Source organism: Neltuma alba, unplaced genomic scaffold (assembly GCF_004799145.2).
Source record: "Neltuma alba isolate B1F8T4 unplaced genomic scaffold, ASM479914v2 tig00005040_pilon, whole genome shotgun sequence".
NCBI classification, from domain to species: Eukaryota; Viridiplantae; Streptophyta; class Magnoliopsida; order Fabales; family Fabaceae; genus Neltuma; species Neltuma alba.
This window is the reverse complement of record NW_021633955.1, coordinates 63,791-91,058: the sequence shown is the minus strand read 5'-3', so window position 1 is coordinate 91,058 and position 27,268 is coordinate 63,791. Positions and strand designations below refer to the sequence as shown.

Below are 27,268 nucleotides of genomic sequence, written 5' to 3'. Positions count from 1 at the left end.
GTTCTTCAGCCACTGGAGTCTCGTGGATTTGATCTCTCTAAGGATCATAAGAATGAGCAGGTTTCTAGCAAAGATCAAGTGTTACAACTTACGCGAGAAGAAGAAAAGGAGATTGGAGATGTTGGGTGGAAGCCATTCTTGGATTATCTTTATCTCTCCAAAGGATCATTGCTTATGTCTCTGATCATTTTAGCACAGGTGGCTTTTATTGGTTTGCAAGCAGCATCAACCTTTTGGCTTGCTCTGGCCATTGAAGTACCAAAAGTAACAAATGGCATCTTGATTGGGGTTTACACATTAATCTCACTTCTAAGTGTTGGCTTTGTGTGGCTAAGATCTATCATGGGGGCCCACCTTGGATTAAAAGCTTCTGCTTGTTTCTTCTCTGGTTTCAATAATGCTATCTTCAAGGCTCCTATGCTGTTCTTTGACTCAACCCCCAGTAGGAAGAATTTTGACCCGAGTGAGATGACTTTATTTCCAACTATATTGGTTAATTAACTTATATAATTTCCTTCTATTCATTGATAAACATTAAATTTAGCTAATCATTGTAGAAATGAATGTGAAATCTTCCTCTCTTGCAGGCTTCGTCAGATTTGAGTACGTTAGACTTTGATATACCTTATGGACTCACCTTTTCAGCAGGTGGTGCAATAGAACTTCTGACAATAATTGCAATAATGGTTTCAGTCACGTGGCAAGTACTTATTGTTGCAGTTCCCGCCTTAATAACTTCCAAATACATTCAGGTTTGTCCATTCCCTCGTTTTCTTTTTGTTGATTTCATATTCTGCCTCTGTTAAAATGAAGCTTATAACGACATTTTTGGTTGAAAGGGCTATTACCAAGCCTCTGCTAGGGAACTAATGAGAATCAATGGAACCACCAAAGCTCCGGTTATGAATTTCACCGCGGAGACATCATTAGGAGTGGTGACTGTGAGAGCTTTCAACATGGCAGATAGATTTTACCAAAATTACCTCAAGCTTGTGGACACAGATGCAAAACTATTCTTTCATTCTAATGTGGCCACAGAATGGTTAATTTTAAGGATTGAAATACTTCAGAACTTGACACTCTTCACGGCAGCTTTGCTGCTTGTTCTACTTCCAAAGGGACTTATGCACCCAGGTAACAGTTTTATGAGAAATTAATTTATCTTTCTTTTTAAGCATTTATTTTATTTTATTTTATTGTAAATATACTAATAATTCTTGACATGTATTTTGGGTGCAGGCCTTGCAGGACTCTCTCTATCATATGCTTTGTCATTGACAATATGCGTAACTTTTATGAGTCGTTGGTTCTGCAACTTATCAAATTATATTGTTTCCGTTGAAAGAATCAAACAGTTCATTCACATACCAGAAGACCCACCTGCAGTTGTGGAGAACAGAAAACCTCCACCTTCATGGCCTTCCAATGGTAGGATTGAGCTTCAAAACCTTGAGGTAACAGAAACTGATCATATGTTTTTTCAAAGACCATCTCTTTTTATAATGTAGATAAATGAGTATGTCACTACGTTATTGATTTCAGATAAGGTATCGTCCAAATGCTCCATTAGTCCTTAAGGGAATCACTTGCGCATTCAAAGAAGGGAGTAGAGTGGGAATTGTAGGGAGGACTGGGAGTGGGAAAAGTACACTAGTAAGTGCTTTGTTTCGATTGGTTGATCCTGCAAGAGGTGATATTCTTATAGATGGGATCAGCATATTACCAATGGGGTTGAAGGATTTGAGGATGAAGCTGAGCATTATTCCTCAAGAACCCACTCTTTTTAGGGGTAGCATTAGAACCAACTTGGATCCTCTTGGCCTCTACTCTGACGAAGAAATCTGGGAGGTAAAGATTTAAGGAATTGCCTTTACAGTTTAAAGAATACATACTATATATATAATCCGATTATGTTCCACATGAGCTTCACAGCAAGTTCTTGTTTCATGTCTACTGTATTTGTTCACAGGCTTTAGAGAAATGCCAGCTCAAGTCAACAATCAGCAGGCTACCCAATCAATTGGACTCTTCTGGTGAGTTTGATTCAAGAACTTGACGCTTGGAATCTGACGTGTATCTATATATGGAAACAACTCTGAGCAGATTACTAAGTACCATGCTCAGTAACGTAGCTCAAATGTTATGTGAAGACTTTTGATTGGTTTTATTAATATTTTTAACTTTCTCAAACAAAAGCTTTTTCACCTTAAAATGTTAACTAAGAATATACCTACTGTCTTTATATTCGCAGAAATAGTTCGAACTCAGGGTGTCTTAGATCTGGAGGCTTAGATACTACTTTATCTCAAACGATTATTTTTATATGTAATAACTCTAATTGGTGCTAGCATTCAAAGCTATATTTTGTCCTTGTCAAATCTAACAAAGATTTGAGATGCAATGACTAAACTGATGTAATATGAAAATTTTGACAGTGAATGATGAAGGTGAAAATTGGAGTGTAGGACAACGTCAGCTCTTATGCCTAGGAAGAGTACTTCTGAAGCGAAATAAGATTCTTGTTCTTGATGAAGCCACTGCTTCCATTGATTCTACCACAGATGCCATCCTGCAGCAAGTTATTAGACAAGAATTTGCAGGGTGCACAGTTATAACTATAGCCCATCGAGTCCCAACTGTAACAGACAGTGATATGGTTATGGTCCTCTCTTCTGGTATGTTTAATCTTCTTCTTCCTCCTCCTTTTTAACTTTAGGATATATCAACATGATTTAACAAGTGAATTAAAGAGAAGCAACTGGTTATCTCTTACAGACTGGCCAATATCTTCTTTTACTTCTAAGTTTCTTGTTCTCCCAAGAAAATTCAGATACTATCACTTCCTATTTTCGTCTGAAATTTTTTTTGGCCTAACATTTTTTTTTTTTTCATTTTTTGAATTTGCTATTTGCATGAATGCAGGGAAAGTGGTGGAATATGATGAGCCTTCAAAGCTTATGGAGACAAACTCTTCTTTCTCTAAACTTGTTGCTGAGTATTGGTCCAGCCGCAACCAGAACCGCTCCTAAAATATACGAGTCTCTTGTATATGTGTGTATATACATATGCAACTGATCTCTTTAATCAATTAAGGGGATCTAAGTTGATGAACATAATAAATTAAATAAACATTTTTCAAAAGTATAATTAAAAGATCCTTCATTTTCCAGAAATCACGTCATTTTTAATTGACTTAATGACATTTGGTTTTCACTCTACATTTTATTCTTTTTTTCCCCTTCTTTTTTTTTTTTTTGGGCTAATGCAACATCAGTTAAAGAAGTGAAAATACTATATATAATAATCAGTAAACACGAAAAGATTCCTAGCGTGAAATTTTAAATTAATATATAAGGTTAATGATTAAAAGATTCCAAAACGAGCTACTATACATCAATAAACATGAAAATAACTGTGTGCATCCAAAAATTGAAAAGGAAATTCAAAGTAAATAAATAATGCCATCTCTGTCTTCGATAGTGCTGGAGTTTTTGTCAGATGACTAGGATTCCATGTCGTTATGTAAATTAAACGATGTTTACGGCCTAATTAGGCGACTTTAATCCGTGTTTAAAGTTTAATTCAGATTGTCTATGCTTATCAATTTGTATTAGGTGTGACGTGGAGAGGCCATTACGGCCAAATGCATTTAATAAATAAATCATTAAATATAATCTAACAATGAGAAGCTTGCAAAAATTATTACATAGCGTTTTCGATTTTCCAATTTTTTTAATTAAGAAAATGGGTGACATTAAGAATTTTGGATCGTCTGCATAGCAGAGCTTTGCAAAGAGAGTACAAGTATGATTAGTGAAACTCATGGGTCATTTTTACTTGACACTCTTTAGAAAGATCCAAATTAGACAATAATTAATGAGAAAAAGAAAGAAAATTATATATGTAATTGTGTATCATGCTAATTATTTATTATTATTATATTAACAAAAAATTAATTATTTAGTAATCATGGATAAACTTTTGTAATAGGTTTCGATATTTTAAAAATTTCTACATATTTTAAAAATTCCTATCTCATCCTTAAAATATTTGAAGTTTATAAAAATTAATTTCTATAATTAAATAGTACATTTTCCTCAAAAACAATTTCATGATTAGCTTTATGTGTAATTGTAGCTAAGGTAGAAAGATGTTAATTCTTTCTTAATTAAAAGATTTGTTTTGGTCTTAAATATAGGACATTAATATTATTTATCTCCTTCATTTAATATTTTTTTCATAGATTACTCTCATTAATTTCATAGTTTTTCACTTTTTCTTATTTCTCTCTCCTACGTTTTATACTCCCTCTCTCTCTCTTCGGGGTATTTAAATAACACATGTTTTTCATGCAATTGTAGCTCACTTAATAAATTTTCTTAATCTTTATGAATTAGTTAACTAGGCTGTACATTTAACATTGGATGGAGGATATAATAAGGAAAGGCATCAGCAAATGAGATCTTCCGGTCCAAAAATTTGGCTAAAAAGGGGTCACGTTGTAATGAACACAAAAGAAAATCCAAATTGGATCGAAAATACAAAAGACAAAAGCATGTTGTCCTCATAACAAATGCAGCTGAATACCACAGTTAGCTCATCTCTCATTCCACCTTCACAATAAAAACATTGTATCATTATATATAAAAAGAGTGAACATTGATTTAAACCAAAGATAAATGTAAAAGCCAAAGGTCAAATTCGTTTCTGCCTCTGGTTTATCCACCAATCAAGTGTGGCATCAACAGGAATGATGACGGGCTGCAAACGTGACTGGAAGTTTTTAAGGCACTAGAGGCAAGTGCTTCTGTGACTCCATCATTGAAGCCTAAGAGCTGCAAAAACATCAAACCTTTGAAACTCCAAAAATGGCCAACTTAGCAGGTCCAACAGGTATGTTACACTTTGCTAATTCTTTTTTGCTTTTATATAAATTCAGACTATGGAAGGTACTAAATAACTAATTACTTCTAAAAATGTTCGATGGGTTTTCGCTTCTTTTCACGCTATGACATTCTTGAAGAGAGTTATGTCTGTAATGTGTTTGATGTATGTCAAGAAAAGACAAAGCGGCAACAACAAGCCTTCTCACCTTGTACAAAATGATAACACACTCTTTTGATTGGATGTGCAGGGGGTTTCTCATGGATAAGTCTCAGAGATTTTGATTTCACTTCCTTTTGCACTCAAAGGAGCATCATAGACACCGTGAATCTTCTCTTTCTCTGTGCCTTTTACATATCCTTGCTTTGCAATTTTATCAGAAAAAACAATGCAAGTGACAGCCACAGAAAAGGATGGGTTTGTTCGGTAGTCTCAGTCTGTTGTGCTCTCATAAGCATTGCATATTTCGGTAATGGTCTGTGGTGTCTTATTGCCGAATCTGAAGACTTTAGGAAGCTGAGGTGGTTAATTTATTTTTTCAGAGGACTAGTCTGGATTTCTCTATCAGTTTCTTTACTTGTTCAGAGATCTAAATGTTTACAAGTTCTAAACCTTGTTTGGTGGGCCTCTTCATGCACACTTGTTTCAGCTCTCAATATTGAGGTTCTGTTCAAAGGGCATAACATTCAAATACTTGATATGGTTCAATGGCCTGTGCATTTTTCACTTGTTTTCTGTGCCTTCCGAAGCCTCTATTTTGCACCTCAAAGCAGTCAAAATAATACTATGTCACAGCCTCTTTTATCTCAAAAGGATGAAAATAAAGAATCAAAACTTGCACGTGCCAATTTCCTCAGCAAATTGACTTTCTCGTGGATTAATTCCTTACTGAAATTGGGCTATTCAAAGCCATTGGATCTGCAAGACATCCCGTCTCTTGTGTCTGAAGATGAAGCTTCTTTAGCCTACCAAAATTTTTCTCATGTATGGGATTCCCTTTTGAGGGATAGAAGCAAAAACAACAGTACTAAAAACTTGGTTATGTGGTCCATATTAAGAGTTTACATGAAAGAGAACTTTCTCATAGGAATCCTGGCATTGCTTAGGACAATTTCTGTGGTAGTTTCTCCTTTGGTGCTCTATGCTTTTGTTAACTATGCAAATAGTGAAGAGGAAAATCTAAAAGAGGGTCTTGCCATACTGGGTTGTCTGATTATATGCAAGGTCACTGAGTCTTTGCCTCAAAGGCACTGGTTTTTTCGATCGAGAAGGTCAGGAATGAGAATGAGATCAGCTCTAATGGTGGCAATATATAACAAGCAGTTGAAGCTTTCAAATGCAGCCAGAAGAAGACACTCAACTGGGGAGATTGTGAATTACATAGGAGTTGATGCATATAGAATGGGAGAATTTCCATGGTGGTTTCACACTACATGGACTTCAGTAGTACAGCTTCTTCTATCTATTGGGGTTCTATTTGGTGTTGTTGGTCTTGGTGCTCTTCCTGGTTTAGTCCCCATTTTGATCTGTGGGTTTCTTAACATGCCCATTGCAAAGATCATCCAAAGGTGTCTGTCAGAATTTATGGTTGCACAGGATGAACGTCTAAGGTCAACTTCAGAGATCTTAAATAATATGAAAATCATAAAGTTGCAATCTTGGGAGGAGAAGTTCAAGACCTCGGTAGAAACCCTACGGTCCAAAGAGTTCAAGTGGCTGGCTAAGGCTCAGTTCATAAAAGCTCATGGATCATTTATCTATTGGATGTCTCCATTGATTGTTTCCTCTGTAATCTTCCTTGGATGCGCTCTTTTGGAAAGTGCCCCTTTAAATGCTGGAACCATATTCACTATTCTTGCTACTTTGAGGAGCATGGGTGATCCTGTTAGAATTATTCCAGAGGCTCTTTCTGTTATAATCCAAGTTATGGTCTCGTTCGATCGTCTCAATGCCTTTTTGCTTGATGATGAGCTTAGTGATGATGTCACTGGAAGAAACTTAATGCAAAATTCAGTTAATAGCGTGGAAATGCAAGCAGGTAACTTCAGTTGGGATTTGGAGTCGATGTATCCAACTTTGAGAGATTTGAATGTAAAAATCGAATGGGGACAGAAAATTGCAATTTGTGGACCAATTGGAGCTGGAAAATCATCCTTCATATATGCAATACTTGGCGAGATACCCAAAATTTCAGGAACTGTGAGTTGAGAATTATTCATTTTACCTTCATCATCATCATCATCATCAAATTATTAAATTCTTGGATGCATTCCAAGTTGCAACATGTATGCTTTCTTCTTTGTGTCCTACCTTTTGGTTTTTGATGAAGTTTATAATTATAGTACCATATTCTTTCATTTCCCATTTTATAATTAGTTTTATTGCATGGCTCATATGATTATTGGACATACCAATCTCAAATGCTAGGGTTTGAATTTTGAAGCCTTACCTTTTGAACGCTATTAATTAATTTCAGATTTTCATCAGATAACTCATGTACTAGCATTTAGGAGTATGACACTCCCAAAGTCCACATAACATGGATGATTAAATAAAAGATGTTTACCAGTTTTTTTTTTCCTTTTTAAATGATAACTAAAAGCAGGTTAAGGTGGGTGGAAGTATAGCCTATGTTTCTCAAAAATCTTGGATCCAAAGTGGGACAGTTCGCCATAATATACTCTTCGGCAAACCGATGGATGAAACCAGATATGAGAATGCCATAAAAGTATGTGCCTTGGATAAGGATATCAATGCCTTTAGCCACGGTGATCTTACAGAAATAGGTCAGCGAGGGACCAACTTGAGTGGAGGACAAAAGCAAAGGATTCAACTGGCTCGTGCGGTATATAATGATGCTGATGTTTATCTATTAGACGACCCTTTCAGTGCAGTGGATGCGCATACTGCTGCTATTCTATTCAATGTAACAAGAAATTTTTTCAGATTCTTACAATTATGATAAAACTCTGGGCCTCCTTTTAGTATATTAGTCTTAGTTTCTTTCATGTAATTACAGGATTGTGTCTTGAATGCTCTGAAGAAGAAAACTGTAATTCTAGTGACTCATCAAGTGGAGTTTCTCTCACAAGTTGATAAAATTCTCGTCATGGAGGGTGGAGTAGTTACTCAATCAGGATGTTATGAAGATCTTCTGACAGAAGGGACAGCCCTTGAACAACTTGTAAATGCCCATAGAGAAGCAATATCAGGGGCAGATCAAAACAATGAGATCCCAGGGGAGTTTGAAGATGTGATAAATGTTCTTCAGCCATTGGAGTCTCATGGATTTCATCTCCCTGAAGATCATAAGACTGAGCAGGTTTCAATGAAAGGTCAACACGGATTACAACTTACACAGGAAGAAGAAAAGGAGATTGGTGATGTTGGCTGGAAGCCATTTTGGGATTATATTTATCTCTCCAATGGATCATTGCTTCTGGGTTTGATCATTGTAGCACAGGTGGCTTTTATTGGTTTACAAGCAGCATCAACTTTTTGGCTTGCTCTAGCCACTGAAGTGCCAAAAGTAACTAATGGCATCTTGATTGGGGTTTACGCAATAGTTTCACTTATAAGCGTTAGTTTTGTGTGCATAAGATCTATCATGTGTGCACATCTTGGATTAAAAGCTTCTGCTTCTTTCTTCTCTAGTTTCAATAATGCTATCTTCAAGGCCCCTATGCTCTTTTTTGACTCAACCCCAGTAGGAAGAATTTTGACCCGAGTAAGATGACTTCATCTCCAACTATGTTGGCTAATTAATTTATATAAATTCGCATTATTCATGGAAAAACATTAAATTTAGTTAATCATTCTACAAATGAATGTGAAATCTTTCTCACTTGCAGGCTTCATCAGATTTGAGTATATTGGACTTCGATTTACCTTATGCACTCACCTTTGTAGCAGCTGGGGCAATAGAACTTCTGACAATAATTGGGATAATTGTTTCAGTCACGTGGCAAGTACTTATTGTTGCAGTTCCCGCCTTGATAGCCTCTAAATACATTCAGGTTTATCCATTCCCTCATCTTCTTTTTTTTGATTTCTTATTTTGCCACTGTTATAATGAGGCTGATTATTACATCTCTTTCGGTTCAAAGGGCTATTATCAAGCCTCTTCTAGGGAACTAATGAGAATCAATGGAACAACCAAAGCTCCGGTTATGAATTTCACCGACGAGACATCATTAGGAGTGGTGACTGTGAGAGCTTTCAACATGGCAAACAGATTTTTCCAAAATTACCTCAAGCTTGTGGACACAGATGCAAAACTATTCTTTCATTCTATTGTGGCCGCAGAATGGTTGATTTTAAGGATTGAAGTACTTCAGAATTTGACACTATTCACAGCAGCTTTATTGCTAGTTCTACTTCCAAAGGGGCTTGTACCCCCAGGTAACAGTATTATGAGAAATTAATGTATATTCCATCTTAAAGCTCTTGTTTATAAGGTTGTTAATATGCTAATAATTCTTAATATTTATCGTGTGCAGGCCTTGCAGGACTTTCTCTATCATATGCTTTGTCATTGACAGGATGCCAAATTTTTCTTAGTACTTGGTTCTGCAATTTATCAAATTATGTTGTTTCCGTTGAAAGAATTAAACAGTTTATTCACATACCAGAAGAGCCTCCTGAAATTGTGGAGGACAGAAAACCTCCACTTTCATGGCCCTCCAAGGGTAGGATTGAGCTCCAAAATCTTGAGGTAACTAAACAAATTATACATCATTTTAAAGACTTGTTCCCTTTTTCATATTTAAATGTATGAGTTGGAATCTGATCATTGTTCTTTTCAATATTTTGAATTCAGATAAGGTATCGCCCAAATGCTCCATTAGTCCTTAAGGGAATTACCTGTACGTTTACAGAAGGGAGTAGAGTGGGAATTGTAGGGAGGACTGGAAGTGGGAAAAGTACACTTGTAAGTGCTTTGTTTCGCTTGGTTGATCCTGCAAGAGGTGATATTCGTATAGATGGGATCAGGATATTACCAATGGGTTTGAAGGATTTGAGAATGAAGCTGAGCATTATTCCTCAAGAACCCACTCTTTTTAAGGGTAGCATTAGAACCAACTTGGATCCTCTAGGCCTCTACTCTGACGATGAAATATGGAAGGTAGAATGAATCAGTGAATTACCTCTACAGTGGAAAAACATATAACTAATTAAATCTCATTATGTTCGACATTAGATTTATTCTGAGTTCAGATTTGATGTTTACTATATGATCATTATTACAGGCTTTAGAGAAATGCCAGCTCAAGGCAACAGTCATCAATCTACCCAATCTACTGGACTCTTCTGGTGAGTTTGATCCTGAAACTTGATGCTTGCAATCTGATACATATGGATATAGATATAGAAGCAACTCTTGAGTAGTTACTAAAATGGCTTGTAAGAATAATTGCAAATAACTGATTCAACTTTTAAAATTTTAGTTTGCTAAGTAAAAATGCGAGGTTGATCTTAGAAGCTCACGTAATAGATAACATTGCACCTGGAAAGTTTATACTATTTTTATTTGTGACTTAAACCATATTTAAGCAATTGGAGCTATATTTTCGTGTTACAAAATTTCAAATTAAGTTGTGAGATGCAAATGTAACTGAATAACCATCATTCTGAAAATTTCAACAGTGAGTGATGAAGGAGAAAATTGGAGTTTGGGACAGCGCCAACTTTTTTGTCTTGGAAGAGTACTTCTCAAGCGAAATAGAATTCTTGTTCTTGATGAGGCCACTGCCTCCATTGATTCTGCCACTGATACCATTTTGCAACGAGTTATCAGACAAGAGTTTGCAGGATGCACAGTTATAACTGTGGCTCACAGAGTTCCAACTGTTATAGACAGTGATATGATTATGGTTCTCTCTTATGGTATGTGAGTCAGTTGTTTCTCTTGATTTTCATATACTAAGCTTTTCTAAGAATGTTTTACAGATGCCTGCTACTTTACTTTGTGACATAGTCAATTGGCTCCAGCATGTCTTCAGGTCCCAAGATGTTGGTATCTCTAAGTGTATCTGTCCTGTGTTCACTTTAAGAGGATAGTGAATTAAGTTGATTTGAGCAAATTAAAAAAAACTAAATAAACTACTTAATCTTGACAAATGTGACTTGTTCTCCCTAAGATGCTCTTATATGGCATTAGATTATATATTAGTTTATAAGTTCTATCAATTACTTTGGAAGTAAATTATAAATATGAGAGATAAAATGGATTAAGGTCTTACGTTTAGAACCAAAACTGACTCCCTAATTAAATCCTATATTTAAGACAAGAGGAATAATAAACAATTTTATCTGTTGGGATGATGAGACAAATAGACAACAAATAGCTTGGTCTGTTTTAGAGTTCTCATATGATAAGAAATAGAAGAAGAAAATAAACTGTTATGTCTTGTGTTCGTGTGAATGTAGGGAAAGTGATGGAATATGATGAGCCTTCAAAGCTAATGGAGACAAACTCTTCTTTCTCTAAACTTGTTGCTGAGTATTGGTTCAGCTGCTGCAAGAACTTCTCCCAAATCCCAAATCATTAACAGGCATCATCTGCAAATAATAACACTGAGGATTGGCAAAGAACATTAATTAGCAGCACAAAATAAGTTACGTATATATTACTTCTGTAAAATTGCATGTTTGTACATTTATTTTCCTCCCTTGCCTTCTTTTCTTCATCTTCTGCTTTTTGTATTGCAAAAGAGTAGTTTAGCCTCTTTTGCATTTTTATTGTGGATTAACATCTTTTTTTTTTTGTTGCCAACAGGCTTAACAATAGTCAGTGGTTAGATTATAACATAATAATCAAAGCTTACATTATAATTTTTTAAAGAATGTACATCTCACTATTTTTTAAACCTCAACTTATATTTTAAAATTTTAATAATATTTTGTTTGGTTTAGAGGGCGAGGGGAGGGAAGCTGAAGTTAGTTTATTTTCATTTTCAGTATTGATTTGATTTTAGAAGTAATTATATTATTTTAACAATATCGATACTATTCCTTATACTAACAAATTTTTTTAAAGAATCAATATATTGATATTATAATTTATCAATACATATTTAAAAAATATTGAATTAGCACAGTTTTTTCCCGTAAAAGTTAGCATTGGATTTTATTGGGCAATAAAATTTATCTTAATACGGAAGTGTAAGAGACGAGGCATATTTTTTAATATTAAGGATAGTTCAAAATTTTTAGAATAATATAGGCGCGACTTGTTTGAAAATACTTTCTCTACTTGCCCCCTTTCAGAAATATCTTTAAAATATACAGAGCAATTTACAAACTAAGTAAAACTTTCAGGATCAAAATTTTAATTTTTTTCTAGTTTTGTGAAATATTGTGAAAGATCAGAAAAATTAGGAAAAATTAATATGTAGGTTACTATAGTGTAAACTAATTTTTAATTAAGTTTTTGTAATTTGTTTTCTTTTTAACATGTCCTTATAACTTTTTAGTCAAATCCTTATAGATTATAAATCCATTTTAAAGACCACAGAGACGTGATTAAAAGTTAGGTCAAATGATATGGAAGTGATAAAATAAAATAAAAAACTACAAAAACTTCATTAAAAATCAGATAAAACTATATAAGGACTTGATAACAAGAAAAGGCCTACAATGACCTTATTAAAAATTAGGTGAAATCATAGGGACCTGCAAATTAATTTCATTAAAAATTATAATCAAATTGAAAGACAAAAAGAGATATAATTAACCATTATATCATTATTTTAAAAACATCATCTCCTTTTGTTCTTTTTTTCCCTTACCCCCTCTTTCTTCTTTTCTCCTTTCTAAATGAAAGATGACCCCAAAAAAAAAAAAACCCAATATTGAGACGTGTCCATGAAGATTTTGAAGTGTGAAACTAATAATCGTTCAAACTTTGTATTTTAGGATAAAAATCATGAGAGCATAATAGGCAACTAAAATTTTCTGAATTTTTAACTCAATTTAATCCGGCCTTAAAAAGTTTTTATCTGGGGAAAAAAAAGAAGAAGAAATAAAGTATCCCAATTCATTATGAGATATTGACATATATTGATACCTCATCAAATTTCTAGTCCTATTTTCATCCCCACCTATGGTGGTTGTGGCAAGAGGTCATGTCTATTTTTGAAATGGTACATAAAATGTATATAGCTACTTGATAATGCATATAAAAAGAACTTGTCATTGGATCACTAATAAAGCGAACATCACTAATATAATATAATTAATTTAATAATTAATCAATTCTGGCAATCTTTGGAAGAAAAATCTTTTGACCAGAGATATATATAAATCTGTGTGGATGGACTTTGATGATTGCAATATTTAAAGCAAGTGGATTGTACGTCAGAAAAAGGAAAAGCACATAAGAGAGTACTAAACAACAAAGGGCAACCACAATTTGGTGAAAAATGTGTATAATGATATCTATATATATATTAAAAATAGTTAAAAGTGGGTTTATAGTGCATGACACTCTCACTAGTTACAAAGGCTTTTCCAAATTAAATTTGCTTCTGCTTTTAACAACAATGCCAACTGAATTGGATGTCCTTTTCTGCTGGGAAAGCAAAGGGAAAATGACAGATAATTCAAGAAATTTAAAGGAATGATAATTAGGACCAATGGATGATGAATTTGATTTTAACTTGAGACCAAGACATTGTCAAATTGCAAATGTTCATGACCTTTTTTGGTTCTTTAAGAATCAAATGAATCTGTGGAATTGAGTTAATGATCCTTCCCCTAATGAAGTTACTTAACTTAATTGGCTAAACAAGTTTTTAAGATCTTCAAATATCTCCGCACCAAAACTTATTGGCTTGACAGGTTTTTCAATGTTAAATTTAAAACATAAGTTGCAAATTATTCTCGTGGTTTTAAATAGAGGAACTAGTGAAAGAATTTGTTTTTGTGATAAATATAAAACTCTAATCTATCTTATTTTTCAAATTATCCCTATTAATTGTATTTATTAAGAGGATTGGATTTATATAAAAGGTTAGTTTTCAATGCAAATGATTAAAGTGGTATTTTAAAAAATCAACAAATATTTCCTACATATAATCAACTTAATTATTTAATTCTTATATTTAGAACAGAAAAAGTATGACGTTTTAGTAGTTTTGAAAAGTAATCACAAAATATTTGCATCTAAATTTATTATCTAAACAAGTTTTAAATTTTACATGTTAAAATTTGGAATACAAGTTTGCAATTTTCACATTTTAGGGTTAAATTTCAGAAAGTGATTATAAAATCCTGCAACTAAATTACGCAAGGAACAAAGGACCTAAATTACAATTTTGCTATATCTTTGACTCTAAATGAAAATAAATTCATTTTTTTGGACGAAAATAAATTTATTTATTTGGTTCGCTCGAATTCTTTCCGTACATCATTTCATTGTCAATAAATTTCACGCCATCACAAAAACCAAGGAGTGGTGTTCTAAATATGGGAATACTCTTCATAGAGTTTCACTTTATATATTCTTCAACCTATAAAGGTAAACTTTTCTCTGAGTATGTAACACGTTGGCATATGAAGAAAAGAGAAATTTATTTTATTTATTTCCTGTATTTGATATCCTGATTAAAAGAGATATATTTTTAGAAAATTGATACACATTTTTCACACTATAATAATATAATAATAAGTAACCAACTCAATAAATTTTTTTAAAATCTTCATTAGTTAATTAAGTTTTATATTTAAAATCAGAGAGAGTATTTAATTTCATACCACCACAAAGAAGGAATGGTGTTGTAAATCTGGGAACACCATTCTAAAAATTTATTTTGTCCTTGAACCAAAGGTAAATGGCATATCTCTCCTAATTAGGTACTTTACAGATAGAAGAATTAGAAATTAAATCTTAATCACTTACTTAAATAATGAGAAATCTTGCGAATGTGCAAATTACCCCACACACACACACACACACGCGCAACATTGCAAAAATCTTGATCCTAGAGAGCATAATCTTCTACGCTGTCTCTGTGTCCTTGCTTAATTTTTTAGGGTGGTAAATGGGTACTATAATTAAAGGCAAGAAAAAATCTAGGTTTGAATTTCTTTTTTTTTTAGACACAGATATCTCTTATTGAAAGTAATCCTGTTCGAATCTTACTTCCTTTTACTAGATTTTTCTATTTCTAATTATATATAGCTGAAGGCTTGAAGCTGACACATGCATGAATGTGGAAATAAATACGATATCTGATTGAAATTTTTTGGCCAAAAAATATGATCTGATTGAGATAAGGCCCCCTTTTTCGCGAATCATTGAATTAAAGCCCCCCTCGCTTTTCCCCCCTACGCAGTGCTGTACGTTAGCGTTACCAAAGTCGAGTCATTTTCGCTAAAAAAAAAAAGTATACAAAACATAAATTAGCTAGCCTCAATCATGTTCATATTATTTTGTCACTCTTTTTCTAAAAAAGTTAAAAATTACAATATTCTAATTCAGACATTTAAGAGGTCAAAATTCTAAGAGAGAAAATAATATATAATCTGATATTTTATAAATATAGTTAAATAACAAAAACATCCTTATATGAAAAAGTTTATTAACAAGTTGTGAATTACCAATAACAAGTGTTAAAAAGCAAATAACAAGAAATATGTTAGCAATGGCAAGTTATTTATTAATGAGTTATGAACTGACAAGGAAAAATGTTGAACAAACAATAACAAATAATTTACTGACAATGACAAATTTGATAACTTTTTCTTAAAAAATCTGGTATAAAGACACTTTAGTTATTTGATTATATTTGCAAAATACTAAAGCAGATGCCACTTTCTCCCTTAGGATTATATAATACTCCCCTCCATTCTTTTACTGAGGAGATAGTTAGACAATTTGAACAGATTACATATTAAAGAAGTTAAATAAATTAATTAATTATGTAACACAAGTTTTTCTAAAATATCCTGTTATAATATTATATTATATATTAGCCTATAAGTCAGGTAAATTAATTTGAGAATAAAATGATAAATATGATAAAGTCCACGTGGATTGAGGTTACATATTTAAGATAAAATGTAACCCTTCATTAGTTGATATATTAGGGATTAGGCAAAGTATATGATTATATATATATTTTCTATCATATCATTATAATGAAATGTGTTGCATGTTAATTAAACATGAGATAATTTAGTTAAAGTGTCTTTTATTCGTACAAAACAACGTAAGTTGAAAATTGAAAGGTTATGTGTTCATTACAATGCCCTTAAAGTGTCCTCGAAGGATTATTCCAAATAGCTAAAAACTTTCATTAAGCAACTCTCTATATGGTCCCATTCGCTTAAAACGGAAATAACATATGGTAGAATAATATTTCAGAGGAGGAAAAAAAATGAACTTTCTTGTGCGTTTACTTAAATACTACTCATCCGGTCCTTAATATAAGATTCAATTGTTGAGTTAGTTTTGGTCCTAAATATAATACCTATTTATCATATTTATCAATTTTCTCTAAATTATCCCTATGGATACTCCCTCAACCATAATCAAGTAGAAGATAGAGGGGGTATTAAGAAAGATAATTATGGTGTTTTAGGAAAATTGTGTCATTTTTCTTATAATTAACTAACTTACCTAACTTCTTTAATCTAATCAAATTAGTTAAATGGGTCTTATATTAAAGACCAGAGGAGCATAACGAGAAAATAATTTTGTTTTATTATAAACAATCACACTGGACAGTTATTCTTGACTGTTTCTAATCACACATGCCTAGTTTCCGAACTACAAAACGAACATGTTAAAACCTAGGACCTCGTACAAACATTTCAAGAACCATTCATCACCATTGGACCATGTCCACAGGATTCAAGCTAACGTTACTAACTAACTTTCTCGTCAAGACACCCTAATAGGACATTAAGGTTGCTTGACTTACCCAACTTGCACAGCAAATTGCATGCTTTTATTCATTATTACATTATTTATCCCCCAGATTCATAGAACATATATAGCTTTAATATTCTGCAGAATTTTGCAGAAGCAGAAGGACCGTTAGAAATGGATCGTTGGAAAGCTACTAATTTTTGCTTCAAAATTATATATATATATATATATATATTTGTATATCCCATCTTCTCAGCTGCTAGTTAATGGAGGAACTGGGATGGCTTGAGGCAGGTTCTTAGGAGCATCCATGGGAGTGGGACCCACCATCTTGCAATCAACGGCCATGATTGGAGTCGAGTCCTCAGTACTGCTTTTGTTTGCTTCTTGATGATGAGTGTTGATTATACGGAGCAGGACTTGCCTGAGCTCTTCCCCATCGATCCAACCATGCACCTCTGCTTTTATTCTGTTGCAGTTCTTGGAAACCAGGTCACACAATGCAAAGTTCTTCCTGGGCATTAAGCTATCAGTGTCTTTCAGCTTCAAGCTTGGGCAAAAATCTCCGCTTCCATCTCCAAGATATATGAATTTCTTACTCCCTTCTGCTGCAACACACTTCTGGATCCTTTCTATGATCTTCCCCTAAAGAAGATATATATATATATATATATATATATATATAAAGAACGCATAACTCAATGTCTTCAATGTTTTTCTTTTATTTACAAGAGCAAGCAATAATGTGTTGAGATTACAAGTGAATCAAATCACAACTTTACATTCACATAGAATCTTTCATGCCACAGGACTCCAAGGTCACAGTAATATCTTTAAGGTTTGGAGTTAAGATGTAGTGTCTATCTGAAGGAAATGAAATTACCTTGCACATATTTGGAGGACAAAGGTTGCATCCATGAGAAGATTTATGATAATCATGGTAAGGAAAAATCCTGAGTCTGTCTTCTTCATCAACAAAGCTGGGGTTTGCAATTATCTCTGAGAAACGATCCAACACCCCATGATGCTTCAGAATTGTCTTAATGAAGAAGATATTTGCATCACTAACAATCTTCAGATCACATCTGCAGAACACAGAACACAAGTGTTTGTTTACATGCCGGAAAAAGAATGAAAGAAAATGATGAAACAGAGAAAACAGAGTACGTACCCCAGAGAATAAGCTGCCTCAATTGCAGGAACAATGTGAGGATGAATTGGAGTTCGTTTCAAAATGTGCACAATTTCTTCCATGGGCTTCCCTTGCGAATGGAGCTCCTTCATCGTCTGATCCTGAAAGGTTTCAGAACAAATGAGAACTCAGAATCATTCCAGAAAACAGAGCAACCAGGAAACAATGGAAAAGAAAAGGAACAAAGAGAAGAAGAAGAAGAATAAAACCATAAGGGGATTCCAAGGCGTGTTTTGAAGAAGTTGATAGAACTTTTCAGTTAAACCAAAATGATCAAGCACCCAGTTATCACTATCACACTCAATTATTGTAGAATCAAAGTCAAAAATCACCACAATCCCCGCCATTTTCGACTGCACAGAAATTGATTCTGTGATAAAGAAAATATATTATCAGCTAAATGCTGCTGTGTGAGGGAATGATTGGGATCAGGTCATGGTATTTATAGAGAAAAATCATGAAGGCTTGCACGTAAAAATGATAGAAGTGGGGTCTCCTAGATTCCGGGGAATATTACAATTTACAAGCTTAGTGAGTTATTTATTTATTTATTTTATGGTCAATACTTAGTGAGAATATGAATAAGCTAGTCTTTGTTTTTCTCTCTTTTCTCTTTATTTGTTTCTCTTAACTAATGCTTTGGCCCTTTTCAAAACATATAAATAACTAAATTGTGTAAATTAAAAAAATTGGTCAAAAATTATAAATATGTAAAAGAATGAGCATATCTAACTAATCATGATGAAAAAATTGCTGATGAAAAAACTGAAGCTACATGAGCATGATCAAACCTCAAAACTTCACCGTTTGGTTATTCATTCCAAATGAATTTTCTTTTAGAAACATTTACAGCAAATTTTTTATGAGATCTAAAAAATATATATAATCATTAAAAAAATTTGATAAATGAGTAGTGTAAATGTTATTGTACTTTTTTTATACTAAAACTTGTTATTCATTTATTAGTATGAAACTTTTGACAATTTCATTTTTCTTTAAAATCATGCAATAATTTTCCCAAACATTTGTCATATTTTGTTTGGTATGCTTCATATCCTTTTAGTTTCTACCAAAGAAATAGGCTTCTAAAAAAGGCCTATGCCTTTCTTGATATAACAGAGGAGTGCAGCAATAAATTGTTAAAATTATTCTTTTGAATCTTTTTTACTGTTTACAAGATATTAAGAGCAAAGAATATTATTGTTTACAATATAATCATGATACTGCCATGATATTAAATTTAGGAGTATCTGTCCCAAAGATATTAGTTTCTTTCTAAGTTTTTTTTTTTTTTGGCTTCTTTCTCATATAGGGTAAAAGATATTAGTTACTTTAATAGGTTTAGAGATGCTTTATTTTCCCCCAATTTATTGGAACCTCATAGATTTGTTATTTCTTTTTAATACTATTCCAGTCCTAAATATGAAACTTATTTTATAATATAAATTATACTATAAAATGAGTCTTATATTTAAAATTAGAGAAGTATCATTTTGCCTTTTATTCAAAAAACAATTAGGGATATCTTTTTATCTTTATTCTACTTTTGTGCTTTATTTTTATCTCTCGATTCCGCAAAACCAATTATCATTGAATCATTTTTCCTTTTCATTTCATTCATAATTTCTTTTCCATTTTGTGTCCCTAATTGTTTTGTGAATAAAGTGACAATAAATTTTGATTATCAGAAAGTCTTTAATCCAACCCTTCTTTTATGAAAATAGCTGGGGAGAGATTAAAGTGACAATAAAAAGGGAGGAGATAGCGGAGGCTAATGCAAAGGGGAAGCTGTTTTTCAGAAGAAGAAAAAAACAAGAAGAAGAATAATTAAATACAAGTCCCAATTTTTTAAAAAAAAAAGATTATAGACTCTTGCAATGACAACTAATTTTTTTATTTTGGGCATGTTTGTAATTCTTGAAAAAAAAAAAAAGTTAGTGGCAAAGAAGGTTTTGAGAAATTGCTGATAAAAATGAGAGAATATTTGGGGCAATAATAATTTGGAAATGTCCTAAAAAATGCCTTTTAAATTTCAAAATTTTAAATTAGTTTTATTTACAGAAAAGACTTAAATAATAATTAACTACACTTAAAAAGAAAATCACAACACATTTTTCTAGTAGTTACTAATTTGTTATTCAACAATTTTTAAGGTATTTTATTATCATTTTTTCTAATAATTTGCATAAATTCGGAAATTTCCTCATGTTTCAATAGTTTGGATGCTACCAAAAAAAAAAATGTCTGGTAACTCGTTTAATGAGGCTTGACCTGAATAAGAATATTCTTCCCTGTTCTCATCTGGCCCCTCAAGCCAGGGTTGGGTTAAAAGAATGACCTTTGAAAATGAACTTATAAAGTGAGCACGAGGAGGAATCTGCCCTTCCGAATTTTAGCAAGCTTTCTAATTAAAAATTATACACATAATGAAAATTAAAATTTTTATAAATTTTTATTATTTTTTAAAAAATATTAAAAATATAAATATATATGTATTATATTCGTTATTTTTTTAAAAAAAAAAACTTTCCTTCACATGAGTTATACATTTTCTGATCTGCCATTATTGATTATTTCACCCCAATTGTAAGGACTCAAAAGTTGATTAGCTTTAATAAATATGTTGTTTCATTTTGAATAAAATTATACTCCAAGATAGTAGCATTCCATCTGGTGTACTATTTTTTGCTGAAGACGGTGACCTTTTAACTATTAAAAGGTTAGTCTATATTAAGTTTTCACAAGGATTGAAAATCATTAAAAAAAAATTATTGTTCACATAGGTTATATTAAATTTTTTTTGTTGAGTTTAAAACTATATATTATTGTCTAAAAGTTATTTTGTTGGCATCTATCACAATACTAGTACTATTGGACTGAAGATTCAAGACAATTAATTAATTAATTAGAGTTCACGGATTTTTTTATTTGTTTTTTGTGAAAGAAAATATTTTTCCAAGTGTGATGTTTTTCATTAATCTAAGTCAAAGCTTGGCTTCTAGTTAAACCTTTGATTCTAAGAAAGATGCGCCAAAAGATTAATTTAGCGACAGCTAAGTGTAAACGTCATTATTTATAATTAATTTTCTCTTATTTATAATTTTGTAGAGAATAACTGCAATTATTCTTCCCTAATTGCCATTAAATTAATTTTTTGAAGCCCAATTGTCATTCTTTCGTGACTCAACCACACACTGGAATTTTTCTCCAGAATTTTGAATCAATTTCTTTTTCAAAAAAAATAAAGAATTGAATGTTCTTAGTATGGCAAAAATTAAAAATTAGTGGTTTTAAAATTTAGAAGTTTGATTCGACTAATAATAAATTTTCAAATAAAAATAATATTTTTTTTCAAAAAAGAGAGAGAATAACCACAAATCTGTTTGAATTTCGGTCTAAATTAGTGAACACCATAGGTCTACCTGCTGAATCAAATACTAAGCAGTTGCATTTAACAAGAATTGCTTTAAAAGAATTTTATATAAATGTTCTATTTGCTAAAATGCTGCTCCCTTCTCAGCACAATGTGCATTGTTCATGGCATTATGATTGTTGTTGCTATAAGCTTTTACTTAACAAAAATTGAAAGGATATCAAATCACCTAAAAAATAAAAATAAAAATAAAAATAAAGATTAATTTTTTTTAAAGAAGTTATTATCAAATTTTACCAAACTTTCTATAATTTTTTTAAAAGTACAAGTTCCAAATAAATAGTAACAACTTTTTAGAAATTAGGAATGGTTTTCTAAAAGTGATTAAAATTTGCTAATAACTTTTCTATAAAAATTTATCATGATTTTTATATAATCTTTTATCCTTGAATTTTTAAGATATGAAATTTTAGATATAATTTTCTCTTTAAAAGTATGTGTTGCGACTACTATACCTTGCAAGGAGAGGAATGTCTTCACCAACTTTTCTCTCCATTTTTCCTCCACTTAATATTTTTACCATTAGATCAAATTTCAACGGCTAAGGTTTATTACGTAAAAATGTTATTATAATATCAAATTTTAAATAATAAAAAATAGGTAGATAAATTTATAGTAATAAAATTTGATGTGAATGGTTTGGAAATTGTAAATTTTTATTACATCTAATATTATAATAATATTTTTACTTAGTTTTGAATCTCAATCATTGAAAGTTAATCCAATGATAGAAATATTAAGCGGAAAGGAAGTAAAAAGAAATTCCTTTTTTCGGATGCCAAAAGGGCTTTAAGCCTCAACGGGAGGGTTACACAGAAAGGAGGGCTCGTGAAATGAGATTGGACTTTATGTCCACGGGCCAATAATATCGTAACCCACAAACCCTTTCCTAATGCCATTTGTATTGCCAACTAAAATATCACGTTTGTTCAGATTGAAAAATAGCTTATATTTATTACTCAGAATTGCCTCTAATAAAAAAAAAAACCTGTGCAATTTGTGCTTATCAAGAAAGTAAATAAATATCAATATTTTCCGGTCAAAAAAAAATAAATATCAATATTTGAACTTTTTTTTGCCAACAATATTTAAATTTTGAACACATCTAAAACATTATTCCACTGTCTCCTTTAATTACTTTAATTATTTTTTTACACAGATCAATAAAATTTGACCTAAACTTTCCGTTATCCAAAATTATCGTTAATAGTGAAAGAGGATCAAGAGTGAAGGGCTTGGTGGAACCAAGTGTTGAGAGGAAGAGCTTTGGATCTCAGAAATTATTGTGGGAATCAGGTGAAGCAAAATGGTCTCAAAATCTCTGAGCTTTGAGCAGTGAAGGTCCTTTGCAGTTTTATTTTTTCCAAATTCATATATTTATGGCTTTAGTTTGATTGGACAGTGGGGGAAATTTCTTATGCTGGCTCCTTGTCTTAATTAAACATAAAAGTTTGATTACATATAAAAACTAGTTTTATATTTAATTTGGTTTTATATATAAGATTCCAATCCACTTTGTCTCTCATATTTATCTATTTTTTAAAAATGGTTCTTATAATAGTTGCACATGTTAAAGGTTCCATCAAATAGTTGTTCTAACTAATACACAGAGTATTTTAGAAAAATAATAATATATATTTATTACAAATAACTAATTTAAAAAACTATTTTAATCTACTCAAATTAGTCAACTAACTTTTATATTAACGACTAGAATTAGTGGTTTATAAAAATTAACAAAATTAATTTATTTACATGTTAAAGAAATATGTGTAAAACTCGCTTATATATATAGACAGTAATCCCCACTCTCATCTCCAACGTATCCCATCCTCTTCTTCATTCCCTTTTCTGATATTGATTTTTGGGTCCTCCCTGATTCTACCCTCTAATGTTTTTCACAAATTTGTTGTGATTTTCACAAAATAATCACAATAATTGCTATTAATTAATCATTAATCAATAATTAAGAATAATAAAATGCAAATGCGCATTTCACAAGATGAATTACAACCATCGGATAGAGTACGGTTGGGGTGGAGGATACGAGGGAAAAATGCGCGGGATATTGAGGGGTAAAAGAGGAAAACGGTTGGGATATACCAGAAGATAAAGCCATTTTTCAAATTTTTCTTTAAAAAAACAAAGGTGAGAGGAAGAAATGTTTCTATAATTTTTTACATGAAGAAGGCGTGTGAAGGCTGTAGGTGGTAAAAACTAATGAATTTTATTTTCAGTTTACCATCAAAAGTTTGGAATGGCACAAATATCCTTTATTTAAATACTACAATCGATTCTTCAAAAATTACTAGCAGGAAAGAAAAAATGCATCTTATTTAGGAAATAATTTTTTACTCTTATTATCCCTTTTCGAGAAAAATTGGAAAAAAATATCATTAAAAAATTTATTAATGACAAAAGTCTAAACCCACTTATGTGTACACACGTCAAATTACATTATTAAAATTTTATAAAGCATTTTGTAGAGTAATGGTACTCTCTCTATGTATAAAATTGATTAGATCCTTCTTATTAATAAATTTCTAACTTATCCTAAATAAGTGTACAGGATTCACGTCCAATTACGTCATTAAAATTTCATAATCTAATAATGAGAAGATTGCAAAAATTATTACACAGGGTTTTGCATTTTCTATTTTCATAATTACGAAAATGTCTGACATTAAGAATTTTGGATCGTTGCAGAGAGTAACATTGGGGAAACTCATGGGTCATTTTTACTTGACACTCTTTAGAAAGATCCAAATTAGATAATAATTAATGAGATAAAGAAAGAAAATGATATGTGTAATTGTGCATCACACTGATTATTATTATCCATGAAAAATTAATTATTCAGTCATCATGGATCAACGTTATCCCATCCTTAAAATATTTGAGGTTTGTAAAAATTAATGGCCTATATTTAAATTAGTTACCTTTTCCTCAAATAAAAGACGTCAGCAAAGCTTGAGAAGGAGGCTAAAAAGTAGAAAACCAAACAAAAACAAACTTAAAGCTACTCCAGTAAACTTGAATATTAGTCTAGTTGACAGTTTGCAGGATATAATAAGGAAAGGCATAAGCAAGTGAGATCATATCGTCTAGTCCAAAAATGTAGGAAGAAACATTGATCTAAACCACCAATCAAGTGTGTGTGGCATCAACAGAAATTTTTAAGAAACCAGAGGCAAGTGCTCCTGTCGTCCCCTCATTGAAGCTAATCCTGGGAGCTGCAAAAACATCAAACCAGTGAAACTCCAAAAATGGCCAACTTAGCAAGTCCAACGGGCATACATATCTTGCTTTTGCCAGTTCTTTTTTGCTTTTCTATAACTTCAGAATATGGCAGATACTAAATCACTAATTACTTCTATCTAGAAATGTATTGCATGTGGTGCAAGGAAAACCACCAATTACGTACAAGTACAGGACGGGTAGGAACAGTAGGGCAAATCCTTTTGGTCTACACCATAAAAGCGTAAAAAACTGTGCCAATGATTTACTCAAGCATTTAAGAGTAACCGTGCAATTGGTATCTATCTCAATTAAAGAAAATACCTTCTTACGTTTTAGTTTTGGATTTATTTAGTCCCTACATGTTTATGACTCACAGGTTGAATATATTGAGTTCGTTCTTCAAAGGACCAAGCATCGGTAGATATATCCATTAGAGGCCAAACCGTGTGTTACTCGACAATAAATGTGCGGGTAAACGAGGTAGAAAACTAATAGAAGAAACATATACATACACACACACATGCATGCATATTCTTACGTTTGGAAGAGAAAGATATTCCAAAAGCTAAGAGGAGCTGCAACGGACGAAGATAAGAATCAGATAAGCTTGCCTCTAGATACTAGCTAAAATCATTTCAAGGCAATTCACCAGTTAAACTTCCAATAGTTTAACAAGAATACAGCTTTGGGTGGAGTCTTTGTGGTTCTTTTATGAGATGATCAATTCAAGCATATAATTAGAAGAGCCAGCAAGCATCAAGCAGAAGCCACTACTACAAAAAAAAAAAAAATAGCCAATTACCGATGGAATTAGTGACGGAAATTATTCTGTCGCTAATTTCTGACAAATTACTCACAAAAATTCTGTCACTAAATTTAACCATCGAATTAGCGACGAAATTTTTTCGTCAAAAATTAGCCACAGAATTAACCACAAAATTTTTTGGTCAGAAATTTTCGTCGCTAACTCTGTGGCTAAAATTTTATAATTAAAATTAGTTATGGAATTTTTTCTATCAAAAATTTTTGTCGCTAATTCAGTGACTAAAATTTTATAATTAAAATTAGAAACAAAATTTTTTCCGTTAGAAATTTTCGTCGCTAATTTCGTTGTTGAAATTTTATAATTAAAATTTAGCCACAAAATTTTTTTCCGTCAAAAATTTTCGTCACTAATTTCATGGCTAAAATTTTATAATCAAAATCATTTAATTTTTTATATAGAATAATCTATTAGATTTTATTATGGTAGCTATTTTTTGAATAAAAAGATTTTTTTACTGATTATAAAATAGTTTTTTATCAAATATATAAAATAAATATAGATAATATAATATAACATAATAAATATATAATTAAATTATATATCTTATGAATGTTAAATAAAAATTAAATTTAAAAAAATATTTATGAGAAAATTATTTATGATTTAAAATTCAAAATTAGTGTCATTAGAAATTAATATGATATTAAAAATATTTTTTTAAAAATAAAGCATTATAAAATAAATAGTAAAATAAATATCTAAAACGTATTTTGTTACAAAAATAGTTATGATTAAAATTATGATTAAAATTATGATATAGTTTATTTTTAGTTTCTAATAATATATATGTGTATATATAATTGTTTGTGTAACAAAATATTATATATATTTAATTTTGTATAATAAATTAGTAAGTTCATTGCAGCTCAATTAGTGAAGCCATACGCGGCCACAAACGAGGTCCTTGGTTCAAGCCGTAGAGAAGTTACTTTGAGGAGAAATTATATGATGGCGACATGTGGCGATACAAGGTGGCATGTGAGATGACGACACGTGGCGGCGGAGGTGAGGTGATTAGAGACAAAAAAATTCCGTCACTAATTCCGTCGGTAATTAGCCACAAAATTTCAATTCCGTTGCTAATCCAATTAGTGACAGAAGAATTAGTGATGGAAGTTCCGTCACTATTCCATTGCTAAATAAAAATTCAATTACTAAATTTCGTCACTAATCACATGTTTTTTGGTAGTTCTGCTAGACATGATTGTCAAGATTCTAACCATGCTTCAAATCATTCAATTTATTAATGGCATTAATTTGTTAATAACAACACTAACACTGAAGAAAAGAATAATTATAACATGGATCTACATATATAGGATTTTCCTTTTTCATATAAATATTCTTCTGCCAAAAAGTCTTGTCTAATATTATTCAGATGGGTGGAGGAAAAAGAGAGGATTTAGTGTATGCTCTTTCAAATGAAACTTCTAATAGTTAACATATACAGGAGGTTGCATTATATCATAGTACTCATTTTCCTCCAATAGAATATATTCCATTTAGAATCTCAACAGAAAGAAACTGAACTCTGGAAGCATTTAATTTAATATCAAGGAAACCCCTTGAGTTCCACAACCATGCATTTATCACTTTAGTGAATTTGCATTTAATTTAATATCAAGAAAACACCTTGAGTTCCACAACCATGCATTTATCACTTTAGTGAATTTGCAGTATACTTGACCCATTTAAAGAGGAAGAGGAGAAGATTTTTCATTCACTACTAGTAAGTTATGTGGATACATTTTCATTTTCCAAGGACTAAACTATGTAATTTGAGAATGAGATGTCTCTGATGAGCACATAGCGAAATTG

The 27,268-nt window shown here is 31.7% G+C and overlaps 3 protein-coding genes across 3 annotated transcripts; 2 read left to right on the top strand and 1 right to left on the bottom strand.

Moving 5' to 3' along the window:
* Nucleotides 1-3: 3 nt before the first annotated feature.
* LOC114746520 (ABC transporter C family member 8-like) lies at nt 4-3,173 on the top strand (the record flags this gene model as incomplete). The annotated part of the gene is given in 9 exon segments (XM_028934738.1): nt 4-438; nt 440-463; nt 588-752; nt 840-1,134; nt 1,240-1,454; nt 1,543-1,848; nt 1,970-2,033; nt 2,436-2,675; nt 2,923-3,173. Coding segments are annotated over 9 exon segments (1,851 nt in total), but the record flags the coding sequence as incomplete, so codon positions are not given.
* Nucleotides 3,174-4,868: 1,695 nt separating this feature from the next.
* LOC114746519 (ABC transporter C family member 8-like) lies at nt 4,869-11,435 on the top strand. The gene is made up of 13 exons (XM_028934737.1): nt 4,869-4,893; nt 5,135-5,301; nt 5,470-6,116; nt 6,156-7,083; nt 7,490-7,810; nt 7,904-8,611; nt 8,736-8,900; nt 8,991-9,285; nt 9,384-9,598; nt 9,704-10,009; nt 10,134-10,197; nt 10,531-10,770; nt 11,314-11,435. The coding sequence occupies exons 1-13, from the start codon at nt 4,869-4,871 to the stop codon at nt 11,433-11,435; spliced, it is 4,203 nt and encodes a 1,400-aa protein (XP_028790570.1).
* A 5,133-nt stretch (nt 11,436-16,568) lies between these two features.
* Nucleotides 16,569-18,346, bottom strand: LOC114746521 (inorganic pyrophosphatase 2-like). Its single transcript, XM_028934739.1, has 4 exons — nt 18,161-18,346; nt 17,931-18,052; nt 17,643-17,844; nt 16,569-17,404 (listed from the first exon to the last, which is right to left on the bottom strand). Exons 1-4 carry the CDS (start codon nt 18,296-18,298, stop codon nt 17,012-17,014), a joined length of 855 nt encoding a protein of 284 aa, XP_028790572.1. The 5' UTR covers nt 18,299-18,346; the 3' UTR covers nt 16,569-17,011.
* Nucleotides 18,347-27,268: the final 8,922 nt, after the last annotated feature.